This window comes from Sylvia atricapilla, chromosome 3 (assembly GCF_009819655.1).
Source record: "Sylvia atricapilla isolate bSylAtr1 chromosome 3, bSylAtr1.pri, whole genome shotgun sequence".
NCBI lineage: Eukaryota > Metazoa > Chordata > Aves > Passeriformes > Sylviidae > Sylvia > Sylvia atricapilla.
Genome location: NC_089142.1, coordinates 70,110,662 through 70,132,031, shown reverse-complemented (window position 1 = coordinate 70,132,031; position 21,370 = coordinate 70,110,662). Strand labels below are relative to the sequence as shown.

The 21,370-nt window shown below is 41.5% G+C and overlaps 1 protein-coding gene across 1 annotated transcript in view; it reads left to right on the top strand.

Annotated features, from left to right (window-relative positions):
* LOC136359255 (solute carrier family 35 member F3) overlaps positions 1-21,370 on the top strand; it is a 62,690-nt gene that overhangs the window by 968 nt on the left and 40,352 nt on the right. Inside the window, exon 2 of the mRNA XM_066315713.1 lies at positions 15,571-15,895. Within this exon, the coding sequence (XP_066171810.1) occupies positions 15,571-15,895 (325 nt within the window). The remainder of the gene's footprint in view (positions 1-15,570; positions 15,896-21,370) is intronic.

Genomic DNA, 21,370 nt, shown 5'->3' with positions numbered 1-21,370 from the left:
AGGAAGAGCAAAGGGAAAGCTGCTGGTTTGGGGGATAACACTGGGGTATATCGTTGGTTGAGAGAATGGAGCTGGTGGGAGAAAAACATTGGCCGGGGGGGAATGGAAGGAGGAGAGGCAGAAAAAGGATGAGCAGAGAGAGGAGGCAAAGAGTAAGAACAGCTGAGAAAAGGGAATGATCGAATGGTAAGATGTAATATGTGAATGTGAGACTCCAGAGAAAGCTCATGAAAAAGAAAAAACTAATACTGAAATACTGAGAAATTAATAAAGGGAAAAGAAAAAATGGTAGCAAAAGCTCTGTGGAGCAGAAAGTGAGAAAATGCAGAAATGTGCAAGAGGAGAAAAGGAACTAAAAGCAGCAAGTAAGAGTGGAAAATAAGGGGTACCTGAAGGTTCTTATTTCAGTTCACAGAATATTCATCTGTTGCATTCCCTTAACATAAAAACCAGAGAAATGAAAAGAGATCCTAGTTTTCTAATGAAAAGAGCAGGCCTGATATTCATTACACTATAATTAGAATTTTAAAAAGCCCTGAGAGTTGACCCCCGTGCACAACAGAGTGTTTCTCTCCATGTTTGCATTGGAAGCTCCTCTGGGCAAGGAGCTCGCCTCCCTTTCTTTTGGTGCACTGCACAAGCTTTATGAATCATAAATAATAATAACCTACCAGGTTCCAGCTTTGAAATGTGGGTCATCTCATTCCTCTTTCACCAGTTCAAATACAGTTTATTACCTACCTTATATAGAAACAGAAACAGAGCAATCTTTCACTGTGCCATAAAATTGAATCCTTTCAAGCATTTCCATGTCTGCTCTGCATACCAGCTCTCAGATACCCTATTGCTGCCCACCGGGGACTTCATTGACCTAGTTGAACTTTCCCTTCTTTACTTCAGATTCCTTTTCCCTTTATCATCAGTGGCAAAAATCTAAATTGCCTCGATGATATATGCCTTGTGGACCTGGAGTTTCTTTCCTTCTCTTTAATGAAACAGACAGGCTCCATTTGAGAGCTTCTTTTTCCAAACCAATTGACAACATTTGCTTCCAGATTAACATTGATTAATTAATTAATCAATTAATTTTGCCAGCTGGTGTTAAAGTCATATATTTAAAAACAAAAACAAAAACAAGTAGTTATAGGCAAAAATAAAGTCAGACAGCTGGCACACTGTGGACTGCTGACTTCCCTTGGCCTGGTTGCTGTACCTCTGGCAAAGATTTGTCTTCATCTGGTAGTCCAAGTCCAATTCAAAGGCATAGATAATGCTACAAGAGAAAGACAGTAAAAACTTTCATCTGCTTCAAAGTTATGGTTATTTTCTCCCCTATCAACCACCATCAAAGCGTCTCAAGGATCTTTGGCAGAACCACTAGGAGCATGTTTCATTCCAGAATGGTTAGTCAAGAGGAACCTTTCATTGATATGCATTGCTGTAAAGCCCTCCAGCATTCCTTCTCTTTTCCTGCCGGTGCAGTGACTTCTTTGCTTTAAAAGGAAGATAAGGACTTTGTGCGTTCAGAAGCGTGACTGCCATTCCAAATTATTTTGGAGATTGAATCATCAGTATGCTTGGAGCTTGCTGTACCAGCACTTTTCAAGACAACTGTGTCTACATGCATTGCTCAGGCAGGCAGTAACCATACCATGTGATTTCTGTGCCTGGTACCATTGTACACCCTTCATATTTTGAGAAATGTAGGCTTGGTGCCTGATTTGTGCTCGTTCTTCCTTCTGTTGCTGTTTTTCTCACAAGTTTCTGTCCACACTGCAGTGGCCATTCCTCTCAAACCAGCCATTGACTGGTATCACCCTATTTGTACATGAAAGCACAGTGTACTTCGAGGACTGACTTGTCTTCCTTAGGAGGGTAGATATCTCCCTTCTTGCTCTGAATCTCGGGATCTTCCAGACACAGGTAACATCAGATTTGACAAAGAATTGCAAAACAGTCACCACAGCAGAGAAAACACATCCTCCACTTAATTAGCCCCTACTAGGAGATGCTTATTCTGAGGCTTTCAGCACCAAGGAAATGCTATTGCAGCCTCCCCTACAGCACGTTTCCTCTGCACTGTTCTGTCAGGAATGAGTGACTGACAATATTCCAAGTTTCTTATAAGGCAAATGATACCTCTCTGCTATCAATTACTGCACATAAACATCTAAACTGAGTTGCCATGGAATCAGATGCTGCCACATGTTCAGCTGGAGTAACCTTGTCTGTGTTGCTGGAGTTGCAGGGAATTTGTATAAGTACGAACGAGAAATAAATTTGGCCTTTAGTATATTTGCACGCCTGCAGGGAATTCATCACAAGCATATCAACACTGTAATTGTTTTAATAATAAATCTTTTTCGCTTCTTTAGCAAGCACAAACTAAAGATCCCAAGCACAGCAAAAAACTTCCATGAGTAGCAGTAGCTTCTTTAAGAGAGGAGGTTCTTATTATCCTCATTTTGCAGATGGAGCAGCTGAGAAACTGCAGAATGAAGCAACTTGCCTAAAAACAAGCAGCAAATCTTTTCACAGAGCAGGCAAGAAAAGACTTACAGCAGATAGGAATGGACCCCCATACTTTCCACACGTAACTTTGTGGCCATAGGGAGGCCATGAGTGGATGCAGCAGGGGTCAGAGAAGCCTTTGGTTATCGAAATTGGTGAGTAAAGCTTCATTTTCAGGAAATAAGCTCAAATGCTACTTAATTTCTGAATAAATGCTGTGTAACTATTAGCAGTGTTCTGCTGGTGGCATCCAAAGGCTTTGGTAGTCAGGCAATGCTTGTACTACTGAGCACTAGGGCAGACCTTGTGAACATCTCACCCAGGACTTCACAACTGCAGAAGCAAGATTTGGTGGCCACTGGTCTTTTTCCCATGAAAGCCATACCTGACAGACCTATGCAATGCTCATGCATCCTAGAAAACAGAAGCACTGGTGAGCAGGAGAGGCCAGTGTTTTGGTGGCTCAGCCAGGGCTGTGGGTTTGGATGTGCTTCCCCACTGAAGCAGCTTTGGCAAGGAATTTGTGTTGGCTTCTGCATGGAGAACTTAACTTTCAAAGCGTTTGCTTTTGTTCAGGCTGCCTCTCTGCACAGGGGACAGTGTTCAGTGTGAGCAGTCAGGGCACTTTAACCCACCTAGTTCTTGCTCTTTAGCTATAATGGCAGTTTTCTTCCCCTCCTGACCAGAAGTTGTGAAGGTGATGGTGACAAGTTCACATGAATGGGGCTTTAAGTTTGCTGTGTGTCTGCTTCTCCTTTGGACCTACCAGTATGCACCCCGTTACCACAGGATAAAGATAATGTCACTTACTCGGCTGACAGAAAAGCTGTACCCTCTTCTGTGGGTACTGAGTGTTAAGTACACATGGACAGTAATTACACTCTGGCTTTGGCTCAAGGCAGCTTTTGCCCAATTTTTGTATTCCTTGCAGTATTTTCAGTTAGCACAACAGCATATTTGAGTAGATAGCCAAGATCTTGTTCCAAAGGCGTGAGGAGTTTCTTGTTGCATAACACCTGGCTCACTTCCCAAATGGCACCATGCTTTCTTAGGCTTTAAACAGCCTCAAAATGAGCTGCTCTTAGCTGTGCTAGCTTACTCACTGGGGAGTCCCTCTAGCTTATCTTTGATCGTGTCACTCTGGTTGTTTTGTCTACCATCTTGCCTGGGCAAACTCATGAGGTACAGGTTTGGAGGTGACTCATTATTTCTGCACTGTGTCTCCTCCTCAAATGAAACAAGAATAAAATGAGACCATTTTGATGTTACTAAACTAATGCCAGAGCAGGAGTTTTAATGTATCACAAAGCAGAAAGAGAAGTTATTAAAGATTTATCTAAGCTTCCTTACTTTAGTGGCTGAAATGAGACAGTATGTACACACAATGGACAAACAGTAGTTTCATTTACAATAACGGAACTTAAGAATGACAGCATCCAATGGATCATCTTCTCAGTCCTTCCATAGATCACAGGCTATTACATTTCACCCACTTATCCCTAAATGAAGTTAGGTGCATTTTTTAGTCATCTTGAATCAATTTAGGCATTTGCTTTCAAAAAATAAGCAGATTACTAATCCACCTATTTAATTATAGACTTCTCCCATGAGAAGTTGGAGCAAGAACCGGTAAAAAATAAATATGAAGTCACCAGAATGCATTATTCACTGTCTCCGTATTTTAATTTTATAAATAATGTAAAAGAAATTTTTGTCCTTCTTTCCTGATGGCTGACTATCGTAAACAGTAGGATTTGTAGCTCAGTGCAAGAACCAGTGTTCCAAAAAGGCTCCTAGTTCAACATAAAAGTCTAAGTTAACTCAGTATGAATTCCCCAGCAATTTCCCAGCCACAAGGCTCATATATAGGATTATTTATGTTGTTGCTTTCCTAGCACATTATACTCAGTACAGCACATTCACTTATGTAGTAAGCAGCTCTCTGCTTGGCTGGAGCACCACTGCCAACCTTTAGTCCACAGCCCGGTTAATCTTTGTTAATTATAAACCGTGAGATGCCACTGCAGACCTGGATAGCATCCTGCGGAAGCAGGAATTTGGCCAGTGAAAGAGTAGGTTTCCTTTGGAGTCTTCACTGAGCTTTGCTGACAGCCACTGCGGCAGAAGATCAAAGGCAACAGGAAACAAGGTGTTTTTAGCAGTGCAGAGCTGGCTTGCTTCTAGGCAGAGCTGCCCACCACCTATTGGAGAATTCAGGTACTGGATTTCCCATGTTAGCTGCCTGGTTCCAAATACATGGATTCTCTCTATCTAGACATAATGCAGGGGTATCCAGCCTGGAAATTTTGTGAGCCCTACTCAAGGCATGAACTTTGACATGAGATCAAGCTCCCTTTGGCTATACAAAAATTGTATGTTGACTCTTCTGGAAGTATTAGGTATACATTTTGTTCAGTATCACTACTTCTGACCCCAGCCTCTTCAACTAAAAAAACCCAAACAAGTGTGAACCCCGTTATCCTTGTCATTCAGTCGTGGAGAGTACAGAAATGAGGAGGTAAGAGCTCAAAATGCCTTTTCCACAATCACCTCAAATTCCCTAGCACAGCTCTCAGTAAGGATAATATTTTATTTGTGACTGAAAAAGGCATGAGTCTGTCTTCTGTAGCTGACTGAAACAAGTGAGGAATAGTGGGTTGCAAAAGCCTTTCTCACTGCAAAGAGGATGAGGCAAGTATCAGAGAGAAAATAGAAACTAGAATTTTTGTATGTAATGTATTTTTGCTTTATACTGAGTACCTCGGTGCCCACATGGCTCTAGCCAAAACCGTATTTTTTTTAAAGGAGACTCAGCTTTTGATGAGTTTGCTGCTGAGAGGTGAGGAGGTATGTCTTCTTCCTTCCAGGAGATCACTGGGTAAATCATGTGGGGACTTCTGTGGCTGTATGAGCATTACTCTAACCACTGTGAGCTCGCTGAAGTCCATGTCAAGTCCACACTAGTATCTCGTTATTGGTTGTCAGAGAACTGATGCTCCAACTATCTTGATCTGAACTTAAGACCTAAGAGAAGCATTGTGTTTGAGGTTCAATAGCAGGTGAAGCCTTTAGCTCACAGAAGAAAGATCATGTGGGGCTGGAATTCATTATGGAAGAAACCAATGGTCTACAGCAGAGTCTTCTGTCTAAAACTGTGCTTACTTGAAAGCCAGGCAGCTCTGAGTTTTTGAAAACTCCTTAAGAATGAAAGAACATTGGCTTGTTTTTGATAAAGTGCAGTCAGCAGAGCCTCCGCAGTTAGCTTGAATTCACTTATCTCCCAGTATATAGGCACTGATAAAAATGTGCTTTTTATATTAGTATGTAAGTAATTCAATTCCCTTGGAGATAAAACTATTACTCAAGAAAGACATGTAGCACTCAAATGCCTCGATAATTATTACAGTAGTTTCCTGCAGAGAATCCAGCCTGTCTTTTTACCATCTCTCAACCCTTTGTTCAGTCTGAAATTTAAACAGACTGATCAAAATTTTCCCAGAATGCAGTTTTGCTCATATCTGATTTTTGTTCTAATAGAAGTTCTGCCTCCATAACTCCTCGAAGTAAGTGGTGAAACTCCTAGTAACCTTGCCAGGTAACTCTCTGTAAGATTCAGTCCAATTTTTATTCAAGAATGGAATGCAGAATAATATCAAGAACATGTAACTTATAATCAGGGTTACTCCTTGCATGTGATTACTTTCCAATCCCACAATGCTGCTACTATAAAAAGCACCCAGTATCTTCCCTTTTCACTGTGGACTCTGGTCATGAATTCTGATTAATAATAAAAAGGACACTATTCAGGGAACTCCTCACCTCATAAAATTCAAAGTAGAGTATCATAATGAGGCCATTTTGAATGCAGAACTTTTAATGGAATTTCAAGGCAGTTGCCTCTGAAGATGAGTTAAATGGATTAAAGTCCAAATTGCTGCAGTATAAAGTTGGTAACTTTTCAGTTCTCTTTATATATCACCAACAGGAATTAGAATATGTATTTTGCAGAAAGCCTTGCTGGCAAATTTGACAGAAGCAGAAAGGCGTATGTGTGCTAGGGAGGAGAATTTGGCATATCTTCAAAAATACGTGGAGGTTATTTAATCCAGCTCTTAGTAAGTTTAGAGATAATATTTAGCACAGGATAAAACAGGAATTAATATATATTAAGCATCAGTGATAGAACACACGTCTGTGGATAATACTTTAGGGTATGAGACTACCTGCTACAACAAGAAACTTGGGCCTATTTGATACAAATATGGATGATCTGATGATATCAGTAGTATGGGACAGATTTCCACAGATAAGAGTCACCTTGTTTGTCACTGAACCAAAAGTCCTATTTCCTACCCTGCTGTAATTAAGGTGAGAGGACCAGACAAGTTCAAATAGCCTACATAGAGTATTGTAACACTTTAATAATTAGTTAATTTATACTATGAATTTCAGTAGCAGAAGAGGGTCTGAACTCAAAATGCTTTTTTCTTGGCTTGAGGTTTTGTTCATGGAATTGTCCCTATTTTCATTTACCCACATCCCGTATTCTGTAGCCTTCAAGCAAATTCAGACCTTCTGACCTAACAGGTTAATACCCTGGGTTTGTTCTTCAAAATAATTCTATTGTGGACTTCAAAACTATTTTCCGTATTAATTTAATCTTAATTTAATAATGCTATTTCATGATCAAATTAAGTAAAATTCTTTTTATCTCATACTGTAAGAGCAAAGTATTTAAAGAAAGCACTTTAAACTTTTCTCAAATAGCATCTAAAAATCCATCAATGCAATGCTGTGTTGACCAGATATTCTAATTTAAAAATTGATTTAATAAGGTTTTATGGGGTTTTGTAATTTTTTCCAGTGTGATACATCAATTGGTATTCAATAAAAAAATAGAGTACTGATCTTTTAGACCTTCAGCCCTGACCGTGGTTGGAAAACTGGGGAACAGTGAGCAAACCCAAAGTCATTCCAACGCTTTGTTACAGTTCCACCCACCAGCCACCCACAGGGACTCTCAGCTTTCCTGTAGGAATCCAGGAGCAGCTTCCTCAAAAATCACAGCAGTTGCCATATGGACCTGACCAAAAGTCCATCAGATCCTGCCTCCAGCTTAGTGAAATTGAACAGGAACATGTATCTTCTAGCCATTCATCTCTCACAGTGTGAGTGTGCTGACAGCTGCAGCTTCCCCAGATGTAGGAAAGGATTTTTTTCTACTTTGTTCCTAGTAATTTTTGGCAGTTATTTTGCTTTTTTCGCTGCTCTTGAACAGAGTTGCCCTTTTCTATGGAGCATCCTGTGAAGAGCTCATAATCCCTGGTGGCCAGGGCCCATCACTGGGCATGCAGCATGTGGGTTTGTTTACTCCCACCTGCACCTCTTTATCAGCACACTTCTCCATCTGCCAGTGTGTGAGCCAGTCATGGTCTGTCATCCCCTGCAGCTGGCCACTGAACTTGCTGACCTGCCTAATTTCACATCATTAGGAAACCTTGTGGCTTGCTCCCTTGGTGAGCTAACTGTGGTTCATGGGGAAAAGTGCAGTTCTCACAGCAAACCCCTGCAGAGCTTTGGCCTCTTCCCCCATCTCTGTGTATACTCCTCATTGGTCTCCTGTCCTGTGCTGAGCAGTTTATCTATTCCAACTCTTTCCCTATCTGCCTATTTTCTGTAAGGCTCCTTGGAGTGGGATTTTATTGGGAGACTCTTCAAAACCTGGAAAGGGTAGCTCCTTTATCAATGTGCCTGTTGACCACTGTCAGAGAACACTGGTGGGCTGCATTATGTACTTGCCCAGTACATAATGCTGTCCTTTATGCCATCTAGGATATCCATTCTAGCTATTGCTCACTCTCTTTAGCACTTACCACTCTGTTTCAAAGCTGAGTTGGCAGGTAAGTGGCTGAAACCTTTCCTTCAAAAGCTGGAGGTGGAGTGTGTGCCCTCTTCAGTAGCTCAGTGTGTAGACTTCTACCCCTCTGCTAGGAGCAGGAAATCCATCTGACAAAGAGAGTGTCCACAAGCCCTCCAAGTCCAGGGGTACCCAGATAGCAGGAAAACTGGTTGGCTCAGAATAGAAAACATCCTTAGTTATTAGGAAAGCATAAACTCAGGAGGTCATTTGCTCAGAGGAGAAAAAGTGAAGCCCTAGCCTTGTTCCAGTGACTACTGGAACAAGAATGGAGATCCTTCTTGAAGATGACTCCTAAAATAAGACATGGGAACTCTCAAATATGTCTTTGAATCCTGATAGAGTCTGGATGTAAGAGAGATACATGGGTGTTAGGAGTCATGGTCCTTTGGCATACCCAGGAACAGATTCTTTGGCATCTGATGAGCTCTATTGGGATTGTGAGGAGGTTACATCTGCTACAAGCAACTTTGGCAAAGCTAGAGCTAATTTGGAAAATGAGGGAATGTCCCTTGATGCAGAAGTTGGTGTGTGTATGCTCTCATTGCAGCTGACCAGGAAGGTTAATACATGGGCATTACTGGCTTCCAAAATGAAATATTACTGGTTTCTCAAAACCAGACACCAGGATGATGATCTACCTGTGAAAGGAGAGGCCACCACTGACAATGGCACAGGAAAGCTGCACTAGGTACTGGGTGGTCTGCCAGGCAGCAAGTGAGTCCCTGAAACTTCACTCTTTAACCTGACTGTGAAGAAAATGTCTGGGCAACAGATCTGATCAAATAGCAACATTTCAGGTTTAGACAGCTACCAGTGGTAATTAGAGATGTAAATAATTTCATAAATTTGGTATTTCATCATCTTTTCACAGGATAATGCCACAGCTGGTTTTTAACAGGTTCAAAAATCTCAAACACCTGAATAGTGCATGGTTAGTGTGGTAGGAACGGGGTAAAAACCATGGTAGGCAGGAACGGGATAAAAACAAAATTTGAGGAGTTGTGAGTCTGCTATGAGGCACAATGCTCAAGGAGTTACAAAATATTTGATAGGGTGGCAAAATGGAAATAACTTCAGGATATCTCATTTATAATTGTCAGAGATTTGTGAGGGTTGTTCTTTTTATCAGAACTTTTTTCCAGAGGCCTGATTTGAAGAACTGTTTAAGAATATGCTTACTTTGAAGCACATTCCTAGCCTGGGAATCTGGAAGAGTTGTGCATTATCATTAGGTACAGGTTTTGGTCCCTAATAGGCAAGACCTTTGTCTGTAAGGGTCACTTTGTCACTGTGAAGGGCTGGAAAGGGCACCCAGCAGTTGTGTAATGCTTCCTTCCCTGTGTTGCTGAGTAGCTGACAGCAGCTAAAGCAGGTCGTTGATGACAGCTAAATATGTTTATGTGGCACTGCACAGCTCTGAGTCCCCCAGCGCTGTCTGTGGTGGCTTTACCCTCTGTTCCCGACAGCAGTGGTGGAGAGGTGGGACTCATCTCACCCAGCTTCAGACACCCACACCAAAGACACCTACCTCCAGCTTGTCGCCCCAGACTGTTTAGAGCTGGTGGAGAGAAACAAGCACTCAGAGGGAGTGATTCATCTGGCTTGTTTTAATCATGTACTTTAGGAGGAGATAAATCGTGCTGTGGAAATGTCTTTTTTCTGTCTACTAACTATGCGGAAAGTGTAAATCACTGTCTCAGATACACAAGTCGGCACGGCAGATGTCTCAAACTAAGAAGAAGAATGCCACCCTTGGTTTTTATCAGTATCATTTTTTTTTAATAGACACATTTAGGTTCAGTGTGGTCCTACAGTAATCCTACAACTGTCTAGCTGTGCACAGGAGTTGTAAGACTCTCGTACAGACTTTAGAAGAGGTCTGGACAGCCTGTTTAAAGGTGTTACCCTAAATGGTTTAAAGGTGTAGTGCTTTCCCATGCCTCTTGCTTGGTGACCTTTAGCTGAGTCTGTGGAGTAAATAGCTTGGATATAGATGGCCCTTGATACAGGTATCCAAAGTCATCTGAGGGGGGTCTTTGCCATAATAGAAGAAACAGAGAGACAGCTGTTTTCTGGGGCTAATGGCATTGGCAGTAACTTTGGAGATTATTTCCTTGCTTTGTTTTTAAATGTCATGGCAGAGAGGTTGGCACTGAAAGGGAGAGAGAAGGAATGGTTCCATTTGGGATTTTTGAAAAAGGAAAATGCATGAACAAAAGGGACAATGAAAAACCAAAATTAGTAAAAGCAGGATAGGCATTTTTCCTCTACCTCAGTATCTCAATTTGTTCTTTTGAGAGATACAGTAGCATACAGAGCAGTTTGCTGCAGGAAGCAATGGAAGAAACACATTAAAATCTGCAGAACTGAAATTCTTCAATATCCTGCCTCATCGATTCTAAAAAGACATTTTGCCATCTTTAAATTCATGTGCATTCTGTTGCCAGCTGACTCTTGTGCAGTGTTGGAGAGAGAGAGAAGCTTTCCAGCCACGTGTGGGTTTACTGTCATCCTATCTGTGCACCTGTGGTTTAGGTGAGGAAAATGCCCCTAGCAGAGACACAGGGACTAGACATGACAAACTACAGCTCTGGATTTTGTGTTTGCCAGCTGGCAGGCAAATGCCCTCCACAGTAAATGAGAGGATGAGACCACATGAGTGTATATCACCTCTATGGTCTAAAGAAAATCTGGTTTTGGGGGGCAGATTATGTCACAGGTATCCTCCAGGTCAGTGGTACATCCACTGGAAAAGTCTGTGGCCATTTGGCATCTAACTCTCCAACCCTTGCAGCACAAGCAATCATGAGGACACAATAAAGTTTCATTGACAGATACTACAGATACTGACAGATATTACAAATCTCAGCTTGTAACTGTTCATCATCAGACGGGGATTTTTACCCCTATTGTCATGAAATCCACTGTGCCTGGGGTAAGTTTTTAGTCCCTCCAGTCTGTAAATGCATCAAAAGAATGAACATTCCTAGAAAGTTAACCTTTCAGGTGCAAGTTCATTTTAGAAGTTTCACATGCAGTATTGTCTATTGCTGAAAGCAAATGTTTCTGTTGGTGTGTTTAACACAAAATTAAATATACCTGGGCAAGTAATTTTGCCTGTGTAGCTGAGAAAACATCAGTAAATACAGCTTTAGGGAGCAATAGCCATGGAACAGAGTAGAAGGCAATGATATTCATTCAAGCTGTCCAGATGAACTGCTGACTCTTGTGTACATGCACAGTACAGTGGGGGACTGGGCAGGTGGCTTCAGCCCTTCATGAGGGGAAGATCTTCACCACAGTGTCTGCAGTTGGCTGTTTATCAACACCCTATTACCAGATGTTGAGTGTCTGGTGCATCAGACAGTTGTGATTGATTCTCATTGTACAAAAAAATAACACAGCTTCAGAGCAACCGACTCATCTTAAAGTCTCATATACCCTAGTGGCTTTAGGCATATTCTCTAATGTTAAATATCTTCAGCAGGAGTGGTTTAAATCCTGGTTTCCTGTTTCCCTGGGGAGTAATTGCAGAAAGATGCAAATGGCAGATGTCTCAAGAAGGAGGACCATTTTTGCCTACCTCTCCAAGCAGTTTCAAAAACATGAACTCTGAGTGAAGTGGCATTGACACGGAGGCACAAACTCCTCTTAAGGTCTCATTTGGCACACTGGCTTCCTGAATTAGTTTTTCCCATGCTCAGAAACCCAGTGGTCCAAGGGAAGAAGGATGCTGGAATTTGTTAGGGTGTGTGAAGTGTTTGGGGTTGCAGTGATGATGCCCAGAAGAAAATCTTGAATGGAAGGGGGAAATTTGGTAATCATTCTAGGACTTATGTGGTGGACAGCAAAGAGGGCACTGGCAACTGCCCATTATATGGTTGTGGTGGTTTAGCATGAATGTGAAAAGTTTTTTTCCTAAGGAAGTTCTAGCATGGATTGACAGCTTGGCTGATGAATAAGAGTGTTTTCTACGCCTCTGGAAACCCAGTCTTAAATCAAAAGTCCCAAGTGACTCAGCCTTTTCCTTTTCTGGCTGGCAAGGAGCTAACATCACCTGGTAAGTCAGGAGTTCAGGGGGGGCCCTGCCTGTGGGACGGTGGCCGGGGCTGGCCGTGTCCCCTCTGTCCCCTCCCAGCTCCTCTGATGGGGAGAGGAGGAGGAGGAGGACTGCAGACCAGCAGTCTAGCCCTGCCCCAGGGGCCATGGTGGCTGTACTCTGGGCTCGGCTGCCAGAGCCGCTGGTCCGAGGGAGGAGAGACTTTGGAAAACTTTTCTCCGGAGCTCCAGGGAGCTGATCCAAGTTTGAGTCGTTTTAGATCTGACCAGGGGTGGAGGAGGTTTCGTCCATCAGCATTCTTGAGCATGCTCCCTCTCCCCCTTCCTCCCCCCATCACCTGCAGCCTTGAAGTTCCAGGAGTCAGCTGGAGTGGAGGAAAAAAAGACTCTGGGCAAAGACATTAACTCTTTTTCCCTCCTCCATGGAAGACAGAGTAATGTAAAATGTAGAGAGACAGCATTGAGACAAAGTCAGCGAAAGAACTGAGAAAGACTATTGGGAGATGGGATGGAGGAAGTGGACATTTTTGACTGGACTTTCTCTGGATGTGAATTTTGGGGAAATGGACTGTTTTTGTAATATCCTAATGCTGCTTGGGGGAATGCAAGTTCTAGCCAAAGGGTTGTGTGTACTGACATACATGGGTTTTAATTGAGAATTTTGAGTAGAATATATCCCTGGCTCCTGAGAAGGAATAAGGAGGTCTCTATTTCTTTCGAGATAGAGACGATTTTAGATACAGAAGAGAATCCTTGTTTTGTACTGGAAAAGCATTCTTAAAACGATACCCCAAACATGCAGAAACCCATAAACAGCTTGGGAAACTGTTCTATGGCTGGGACTGCACAGAATCTGCAAAAATTCCGTGCGGTTGCAGGTCTGTGAAAGCCACCAGACCTTTTCTTGTAGTGTGTTCTCCTTAACTCTAGAGAGGCTCCTCTCCCAAGGTGATGTAGGATCGTGTTTAAATGGTGGTGACTGACTGAAAATCATAGTTTTATCTCTGTGGTGAATGGGAAAGTGAACAGAAGGAGGTGGGGGGGGGAGGTGTTTGAATGTTTTTTTTTTCCTCTCTCTTTTTCTTTAGTGGGTATTAATAAAATCAATCTGTTTTTTTACTTTTAAGTTGTACCTGGTTTGCCTTTTTCTCCCAAAATCCTATCTCCCAGTTGGTAAACGAAATTTGGCGAATGTGAAACCACAACAATGGTGAAGTTAAAAGAAATGAGTGTAGCCTTGCTTGGTATAAACTGAACCCTGACACTGGTCTGTGCAGCAAGTGAGGCAAGAAGCATAAGTTACAAGCAATGTATTACTAATAAAATGCTTTAGAATTATTTTGAATGAGCTGAGTGTTTGCAGGCAGTCTGTTTTTTCAATTGAAACATTTGGCAGGTGGCTTGTAACTTTTCCATTATGTGTTTAATACAAGGTCACATTAACTTTGGACAATTCATTGGCTTGCTGGTGCATCTCTTGTTATGTGGGAGGCTGCCCACACACTTATTTATTGAAAACTAAAATAAATGGAGAGATCAGAAGTATCCTTCTCTCTCTGAAAGCCACACAAAAAGACTAGGTGTTTACATTTTACTGCTGTACATACTTTTTAGATATCAAGCCATCAAACAGAGGCTACAACCCTTCTTGTTATAAAATATAGCTTTACTAGGCAAACTAATGATACTTTTAGCTCAGATCATGCATTTCATATCTGTAGAGAAATAACTAAATAGTTCTTTCCATAGAAATAAACATTTTCTTTCATAATATATTAGGTCATATAAATACAAATTTAGGTTAGCATTAAAGAAGATATTTTCTGTTCCACATAATATTCACACCAGGATAAGGAAGAATTTTTTTTATTATTATTTTTTTATGTGGACTTCTCTTAGTCTGCCTTGAATATATGTTTGGCAATAATAGGGTCGCTCATTGTCCTGGCTTTACTTACATGTTTTCACCTTTCAATGCATGCAGTAAACTCTGGACAGTTTTGAAGTTGCAGATTCCTGGATTTCAACATGAACTACTGTTACTTCCTGCTTTAGGTGAATGGACCAACTAAACTGCAGTCAGCCTCTTGGAGAAGTGTATGAGTGTTGTGTGTGGGTGACTGACAGCTTCAGCAGATGTTGAATGGGGTGAATTCAAGAAAGGCAGGTAGAGAGCCCTAAAGGCAGTAGCCTGCTGCTGAGGTCTGCCAGCAAGTTTTGATTTCTGTGACAACTCAACCAGCTAACCTCTCTTTGCTCATTCCTTCACAAGCTGGATACATTATCGACTGACAGCTGTAGGATAGCAGGGCTGTAACAATTCATGTTGGAGTGTTGAAGGGGCAAAGTTTTTAGATGAAAAGTTTCCAGCAGCATGCTAGGCTCATTATAATGGGGCAAAGCTCCAATCCAGTCTCAGTTTGTGCAGGACTCAAACTAATAAAAAGTTAGGACTGCCTGGTCAGAGATGGACTTCAGGGCATCTCTCGGTTGGTCTCATTTTTGCCATCTGGCTACAGCCACAGGAGACCTGTTTTCCCAGGGATCACTGAAATGCCTGGTGATCCAATTCGGTGTTAATCACGCTATTTATGTTGCAGTCATTTTGCCTAACTTCAAAATTAAATATGTTGCCCTCCCTCTCTTTTAAGAAACATCATATTCCATAAACTGGCCATTCCTGCATTTTCCAAGAAAATAACAATTTCAAGTGCTTTATAATCCCCTTTGCTGCTTTATCAAACTCAATACCAAATTTTCCATTCGTTTACACATCCTAACAGCACGAGTTTAAGTGGTGTGTTAAGCGTTTCTATGTACATCAAAGCAACATGTAATTTTCACTTCCATTTTACCAAATGGCTTCTAAATCTAGAGGTGATAATTGTTATTTGCATTCTAATTATGCCTCAGTTCAACCAGAGGCTTTGCAATGATCTAAAAACAAAGGAGATTTTGTGGCAAGATCCGGTGGGTTCCTTTGCTCGTAAAGCTCCACGTGCCTTCAGAAGGGCCGAAGATTTGAAAACTAAAATGCAGGATGGATTTCCTTAGTAAGCCATGTGTTTTCTTCTCCGCAGGGGATGAGCGCTCCCGGGAGTCTCCAGCCCCAGCTGAAGCACAGATGCAAGCTGGGGCGGAAGGCAGTGGAAGGGTGAACCGCTGCTGCTGGAAATGTTCCGTGACGCAACTCAAGAAGATTTTCTGGGGTGTGGCCGTGGTCCTGGGTGTCTGCTCCTCTTGGTCGGGTTCAACCCAGCTAGCAAAACTGACCTTTAAGAAATTCGATGCACCCTTCACTCTAACGTGGTTTGCAACAAACTGGAACTTTTTATTCTTTCCTTTGTATTATCTTGGACATGTTTTTAAGTCAGCTGAAAAGCAGTCTCCAAAGCAAAGATACAGGTATGGGAGCTTTTGTTTTTAATCCCATGGCTCTTGCATGCTGCTCTACATTTCACAGACATTTTGTTCAAATCAGTCAGTTACATCGAACTTGTGTTTGCTTTCCTCTCCAGTTTTGTTAAAGGATGATCTGAGTTGATTTGGTGTCCTATGTTAGGTGCTATTATTATTCCTAATGTAATTTCACTCCAGCAGTAAGAAATCCAGATTTATTTCCAACTCATGCAAGTCATGTAATGAAAGTCTGCATTTTCTGCAATTATTTATCCAGTTTTCTGCAAGCATAATTTTTTTATTAATATCTCTTTCCCCTATGGGGAAATGTCACCCATGGCTGACTTCTGTTTAGTCCCTGAGTAAGCTAAGTAAGCTTTTCTTGTCCAAGCTCAGGACTAGAGCAGAGCCTTGAATAGCTGAGTAAAAAGTACTGCAGTATTTTCCTGGCACTGTGCCCTTGACATCAAAGGCCAAGCTCTGATCCCAGTTAAACTTGAGCTGTTATGTTTATTTCCGGGAGGAAGCACAGTCATAACCAAAGGCAGCACTTTGTCTTCAGCACACCTTGTCTTTACTGCACGCCAAACCCGCAAAGCCCGAGTCCCTCATGGAAAGCCCTGAGTGCCTGTCCTCTGTGAGAGGCTGAGGATGCTGTCTGCTTGAAGGACTGCCTCTCACTGAGCACTCCCTCAGCTCTGCTCTGCTCATTTTGGCCTGAGAGGTGTCTGGGACAGATGGGATGACTCAGCCATCAAGATGTCCCATGTCAGAGAGCTTCCCTGATACATGGAAGGATGTGAACAACCTTTTCCCCTTCTGTTACACAGTGGGGCTCATAGACTTTTAATGAAGTAGCTCAGAAAAGTAAACAGTAAGAAGTACATATTTCTCAGCTCCCAGCTGCGTAGCAGCAAGGTGGAAACTTACTACAAGAAAAATCTGAGAAACCAGGTTACTCAGGAAATGCTCTACCTCAGATTACTAGATTTAAAAAATTTTACTGCTTAGCCATCATTATGGTTTCTTCATCTTTTGAATAATGTGAGGGGTTGCAAATAATGGATATGACCATTCACTGCAGGTTCTAGAGCAGGATCCAGGAGTTTTAAAGGCATTTTCATAAGTCCCATGTTTCCTGCACTTCAGTCTTCAGGTTGTATTTGTTCATGGCAAATGTGGTTGCTTCAGAGATAAGAGGAGTATGGAGGCTACAGAAAGCTATAGTTTAATCTGAAAACAGCAACAAATGCTAGCCTAAAAGCAAATACCTTTTTGTTTCTTTGTTTTTAAGTATTTTTCTTCTCAGCTGCTCTCAAATAATGTTTTAAATAATGCTGAATTCCGGGGTGAGTGGTTGTGATTTGCCAGATCCCTGGGGTTAAAATCCCAGAGCGTTGTACTCATTGCTGCAGTAAATTGATACAACTGGTAGTTGTCTTTCATTAATTAAATGAGGGTTGAATTGAAGAGCAGGTGCAAGCCCTGCAGCCTGTTTGGGATGCAGGGGGACATCATTAGCAGTAGGCTTGCCCAGGCTTCATAGAGAGTGTGTGTTTTTGTGTCTGAGAAGCAGACAAAGTAGGGTTAACTCAGCAAGGTTTTTCTGCATGTCAGGGAAGATGTGTGCATTTGGAGTTGTGGCTGTGGCTCCCAGCTTTGCTGCAGATTTGTTATGTGGTTTGGAGCAAGTCACACTGCAGACCTCTGATTTCTTTTGGAGGAGCCAGTCCTTTAGGGAGGAGGGAGGACTCCCCCTTACCATGTGTTTACTTAGTGTCTGCCTCAGCATGTCTCCTATCTACACTGAGGCCTTTTGGTGGTGCTGCACCAAGAGTTACTGTGAAATTATTTCCTGCTCATCTGCTTGCTCCGTTACAGCTGAGAGGTCACATGCATGTACGTCAGTAAACCCGAGCACTGCAGTCCAGCCTCCCCTCCTAATTATGGCTCCTTTTTCCACATTATATATGTGTGCAAATATATAGAGAAAGAGATACACAGAGACTTACAGCTCCGTATGAGGCATCACCATCTTCAGGAAAGCTTGTAGCCCAGGTGTGGTTGGACACATTGGGAAGATATTTCACAGACTTCTGGGTAGTTAAAAGCAGACAATTCTGACCTAGAACTATAAAGAAACTGGCATAGTCACTTTCTGCTTCTTTTATCCTTCACTTTCATCTATATTTTACATCTTATCTGAGCTCTCTGGCAGGAATTTGGAACAAGATAAATTAAAAGGCGATAGTGGGAGAAGATGGAAATATGATGTCCAAATCACCTTAGCAGTGAAGAAAAAAGGAAGGGGTTCTCAGATCTTGCCTACACAGGCTGCTACAATCCACAGGTACCTAATGTTTTTGGCAGCAAAGCTCTCCCAGGACACCTGCCCACCCACCTCAGCAGGACTGGGCTGCTCAGCCTCCCCTCCGCCTGGCACAGGCTTTCACACTGCCCCTGGCTGAGGGCACTGGAGCCAGCACTGTGCTTTGGGTGCCTCCCTATACAGTGAGAGGGCATGTAACAAACAGCAAACAGGAAAAGTACACAAAAGGGGGCTCATAAGATGTAGCAACAGTGAACAGATGTGTAATCCCTCCTGCACAGGTTATATATGGTTTATTACAGGCTTTAAATTCCTGGTTGTATTGTACCAGTATTCATGCTATGCTGTAAAAACATGAATTTTTACGTTTTGTAGTCCCACAAGAAGAACATACCTGTCATGGACATAAACAAGTTTTAACTGGTTTATGACAGAAAACTAGATGTTTTTTCCCTTTTTATAGCATGTATAGTAGCAGTAAATTTACCACCAAAATTTTGTAGTGACACATTGAATGTAAGAGCAGGTTTATTCAGTTTCTTTATCAGATTTTGAGTACTAGGGCACAATGTGAAGTATTAAGAACTTATGATTGAGCATGGTAAGAAGCTTGCTGTTTTAGCTGAAGTAGACTATCATGGTGTCCACACCATGGGGACAGAGCCGTGCTTCATAGCAAATCAGAACTCATGCATTCACTTCAAACTGCTTCTCCCCTGTGCAGCTCCATCAAACACTTCCAGGGTTGTGCCCAAGTATAGACTGCTCAGGGAGAGCTTCTCCCATGGCTGCTACCAAGGGTGTCATGGTGCAGGACTGTGTGCATGGAAGTGATACGGAAAGCTCTGGAAGGCCACGGAAGAGCATGCCAGGGTCAGCATCACTCTATACTTCTTGTGCAAGTGCTCACTAGCTTAAAATAACTGTAACTAAACTATTATTCATTTATGCTATTGTCCAGTCCAGAAATAACATATGTAATGATTTGTGCACCTAATGCATCATTTAAGAATACTTCATACTTTCTGCTTCCAAACTGCTTTGTAAAATGACACATTTAATCTGATGAGCTATCCTCCATCATACATACATTATTAATTTATGAGGTAACATAAATTAAAAGCACTAGGGCTTATAACTCCCTGGCTACATGAAAGATTAAATTAAAATCTGTGCAAGATACTGCTTGGCTTTGTGTATCTCTAGGCAGAAAACACGCCTTCTATAAAGATTCACCCTCTGTTCCAGCTGGGAGGAATAACAGAGGGGTTTGTTCATGTTTTAGAAAAATACCTCAGAAAGCTTGCTTATTTTGATGGTATGGTCTTATCTAATGGCTTTTTTGAGAAGGAAAGGAAAGGATTTTCAAGACTGGTTTGCAGGATTATTTATTTATTTATAATTTTGGTCTTGATTTTTATTTCAAAAAGCTTTAGGACTAAAGAAAACACCAGAAGGTAGAACTAAATCTCTTCTGAAACTTTGAATGTACCTGTGTTGGGTGAATGAAAGAATCAATCATCACAGTGCAGTCCCTACACTGATCTGCAACCACATTTGAACATTTTAGAATGTTCTTTTTCACTGATTCAGAGTTTTGCCCCCAAATTATCTGCCACTCATCTTCCAGGATTTGAAGATTTTTCTTTGAAAATAAAGAAAAAAGGTTAGAGGTAATGCTGAAGTATTGTTACGTCTTCAAAATGGAATCAAAATACTGGTGCAACAATGGTAGAAGACTAGTGTAGTAGATCCCACTTACTCTGGTATACCAACATATTGACTTCACAAAAGTAATTTTTGTTTTGTATGCCCATCGACTCAAATTCAAGATTTGGTTCTTCAGGGCCATGAAGTTTCAGTGCCATAGCTTCATGTGAGGTCAATGTGGGCCAGTTTCTAAATGTGATTCACAGGTATTTCTGCTGTGATGGAAAAGATGAGACACTAGCCATTACCCCCAGTAACAGAAGGAGCTGAGTCCATTAGTTGATCCTGACTCATATGAAGTGCAATTTACTGCACCATGGGTACTGCCCTCCTTTTCTGCAGCAGGCAGAGAACCCCACTGGTTACCAAACCCCTGGCCACGATGAAGCTCTAAGGGGAAAGAAGGTCAGAGCCATTTGGCATGACTGGATGCTGTTTTACTATCGATTTTTCAGTGGTTTGTGTTCATGAGTCTCTCTTACCTAGCAGCATTAAAATGTTGCAGTGTGGTTAACTTTTGGCATCCTACTGATTTATATTACTACTTAGATGGGAGTTTCGCCACCAGAGCAGACAGCATTAGGAGAGTCATAAATAAGCTGTGGAGGCATCAAGATGTGACAAATGCAAGTGTTTTTAGCAAATGTCACCCAATGAAGCATGTTTTCTTTCAAAAAAGTTCAGTTTATAAACTCTATTTGTCTAATTCAGAACATTATCCTTAAAATAATACCTATTTACTTTGTGTTCCTCAAAATAAAATCACTTTTACATTTCAAGTTCACATTAGCTTCTTGGGGAAAATAAAAATAATAACAAAAAACAACCAAGGAACAAAATAAACCATTGACATTAAAAGACAAAGTATGTAATTCTTACACGAGTTTGACAGAGACCAGTTAGGAGTAACTCCAGATGAAATCAGTTTGATGTCTACAGCAAGAAATCATTTTGATCTCTACAGTCGTCTCTCAGGACTCACCTTTGTGCTTGTTATCAAAACAATTAATTAAAAGAAGATATGGATATTGTGCAAGAGGTTTATGATACTTGTAGTCATCTTTATCTCTCCTGCAGATATCTGAGGTGCTGGCGGTGTCATGTTATTGATAGACCACTCTATCACTTCTCTGACTATTTTCAGTGAATATGCATTTTTTCTGCCAGAGGTTCTAGCTGAAGACAAGGCCAAATTGTACAACCAGAAAGTTGTAGTAATGTATTTGAAGAGTTTAAGTTATAATGTAGTGCTCCAGCCAAGCCACCTGTAGTTATTCTTATCAAACCCTCAAGAATTCATTCAAGTTACTGAGCCATAAACAATACTAAATTAAGAAAGAAGAGCCTGAAAAACAAAATACCAAGAATACAAAAACGAGATAAAGGAAGCCCAATGAAGTAATGGACTGTAACCAATCATATTTCCTGAAAGGTGCATACTA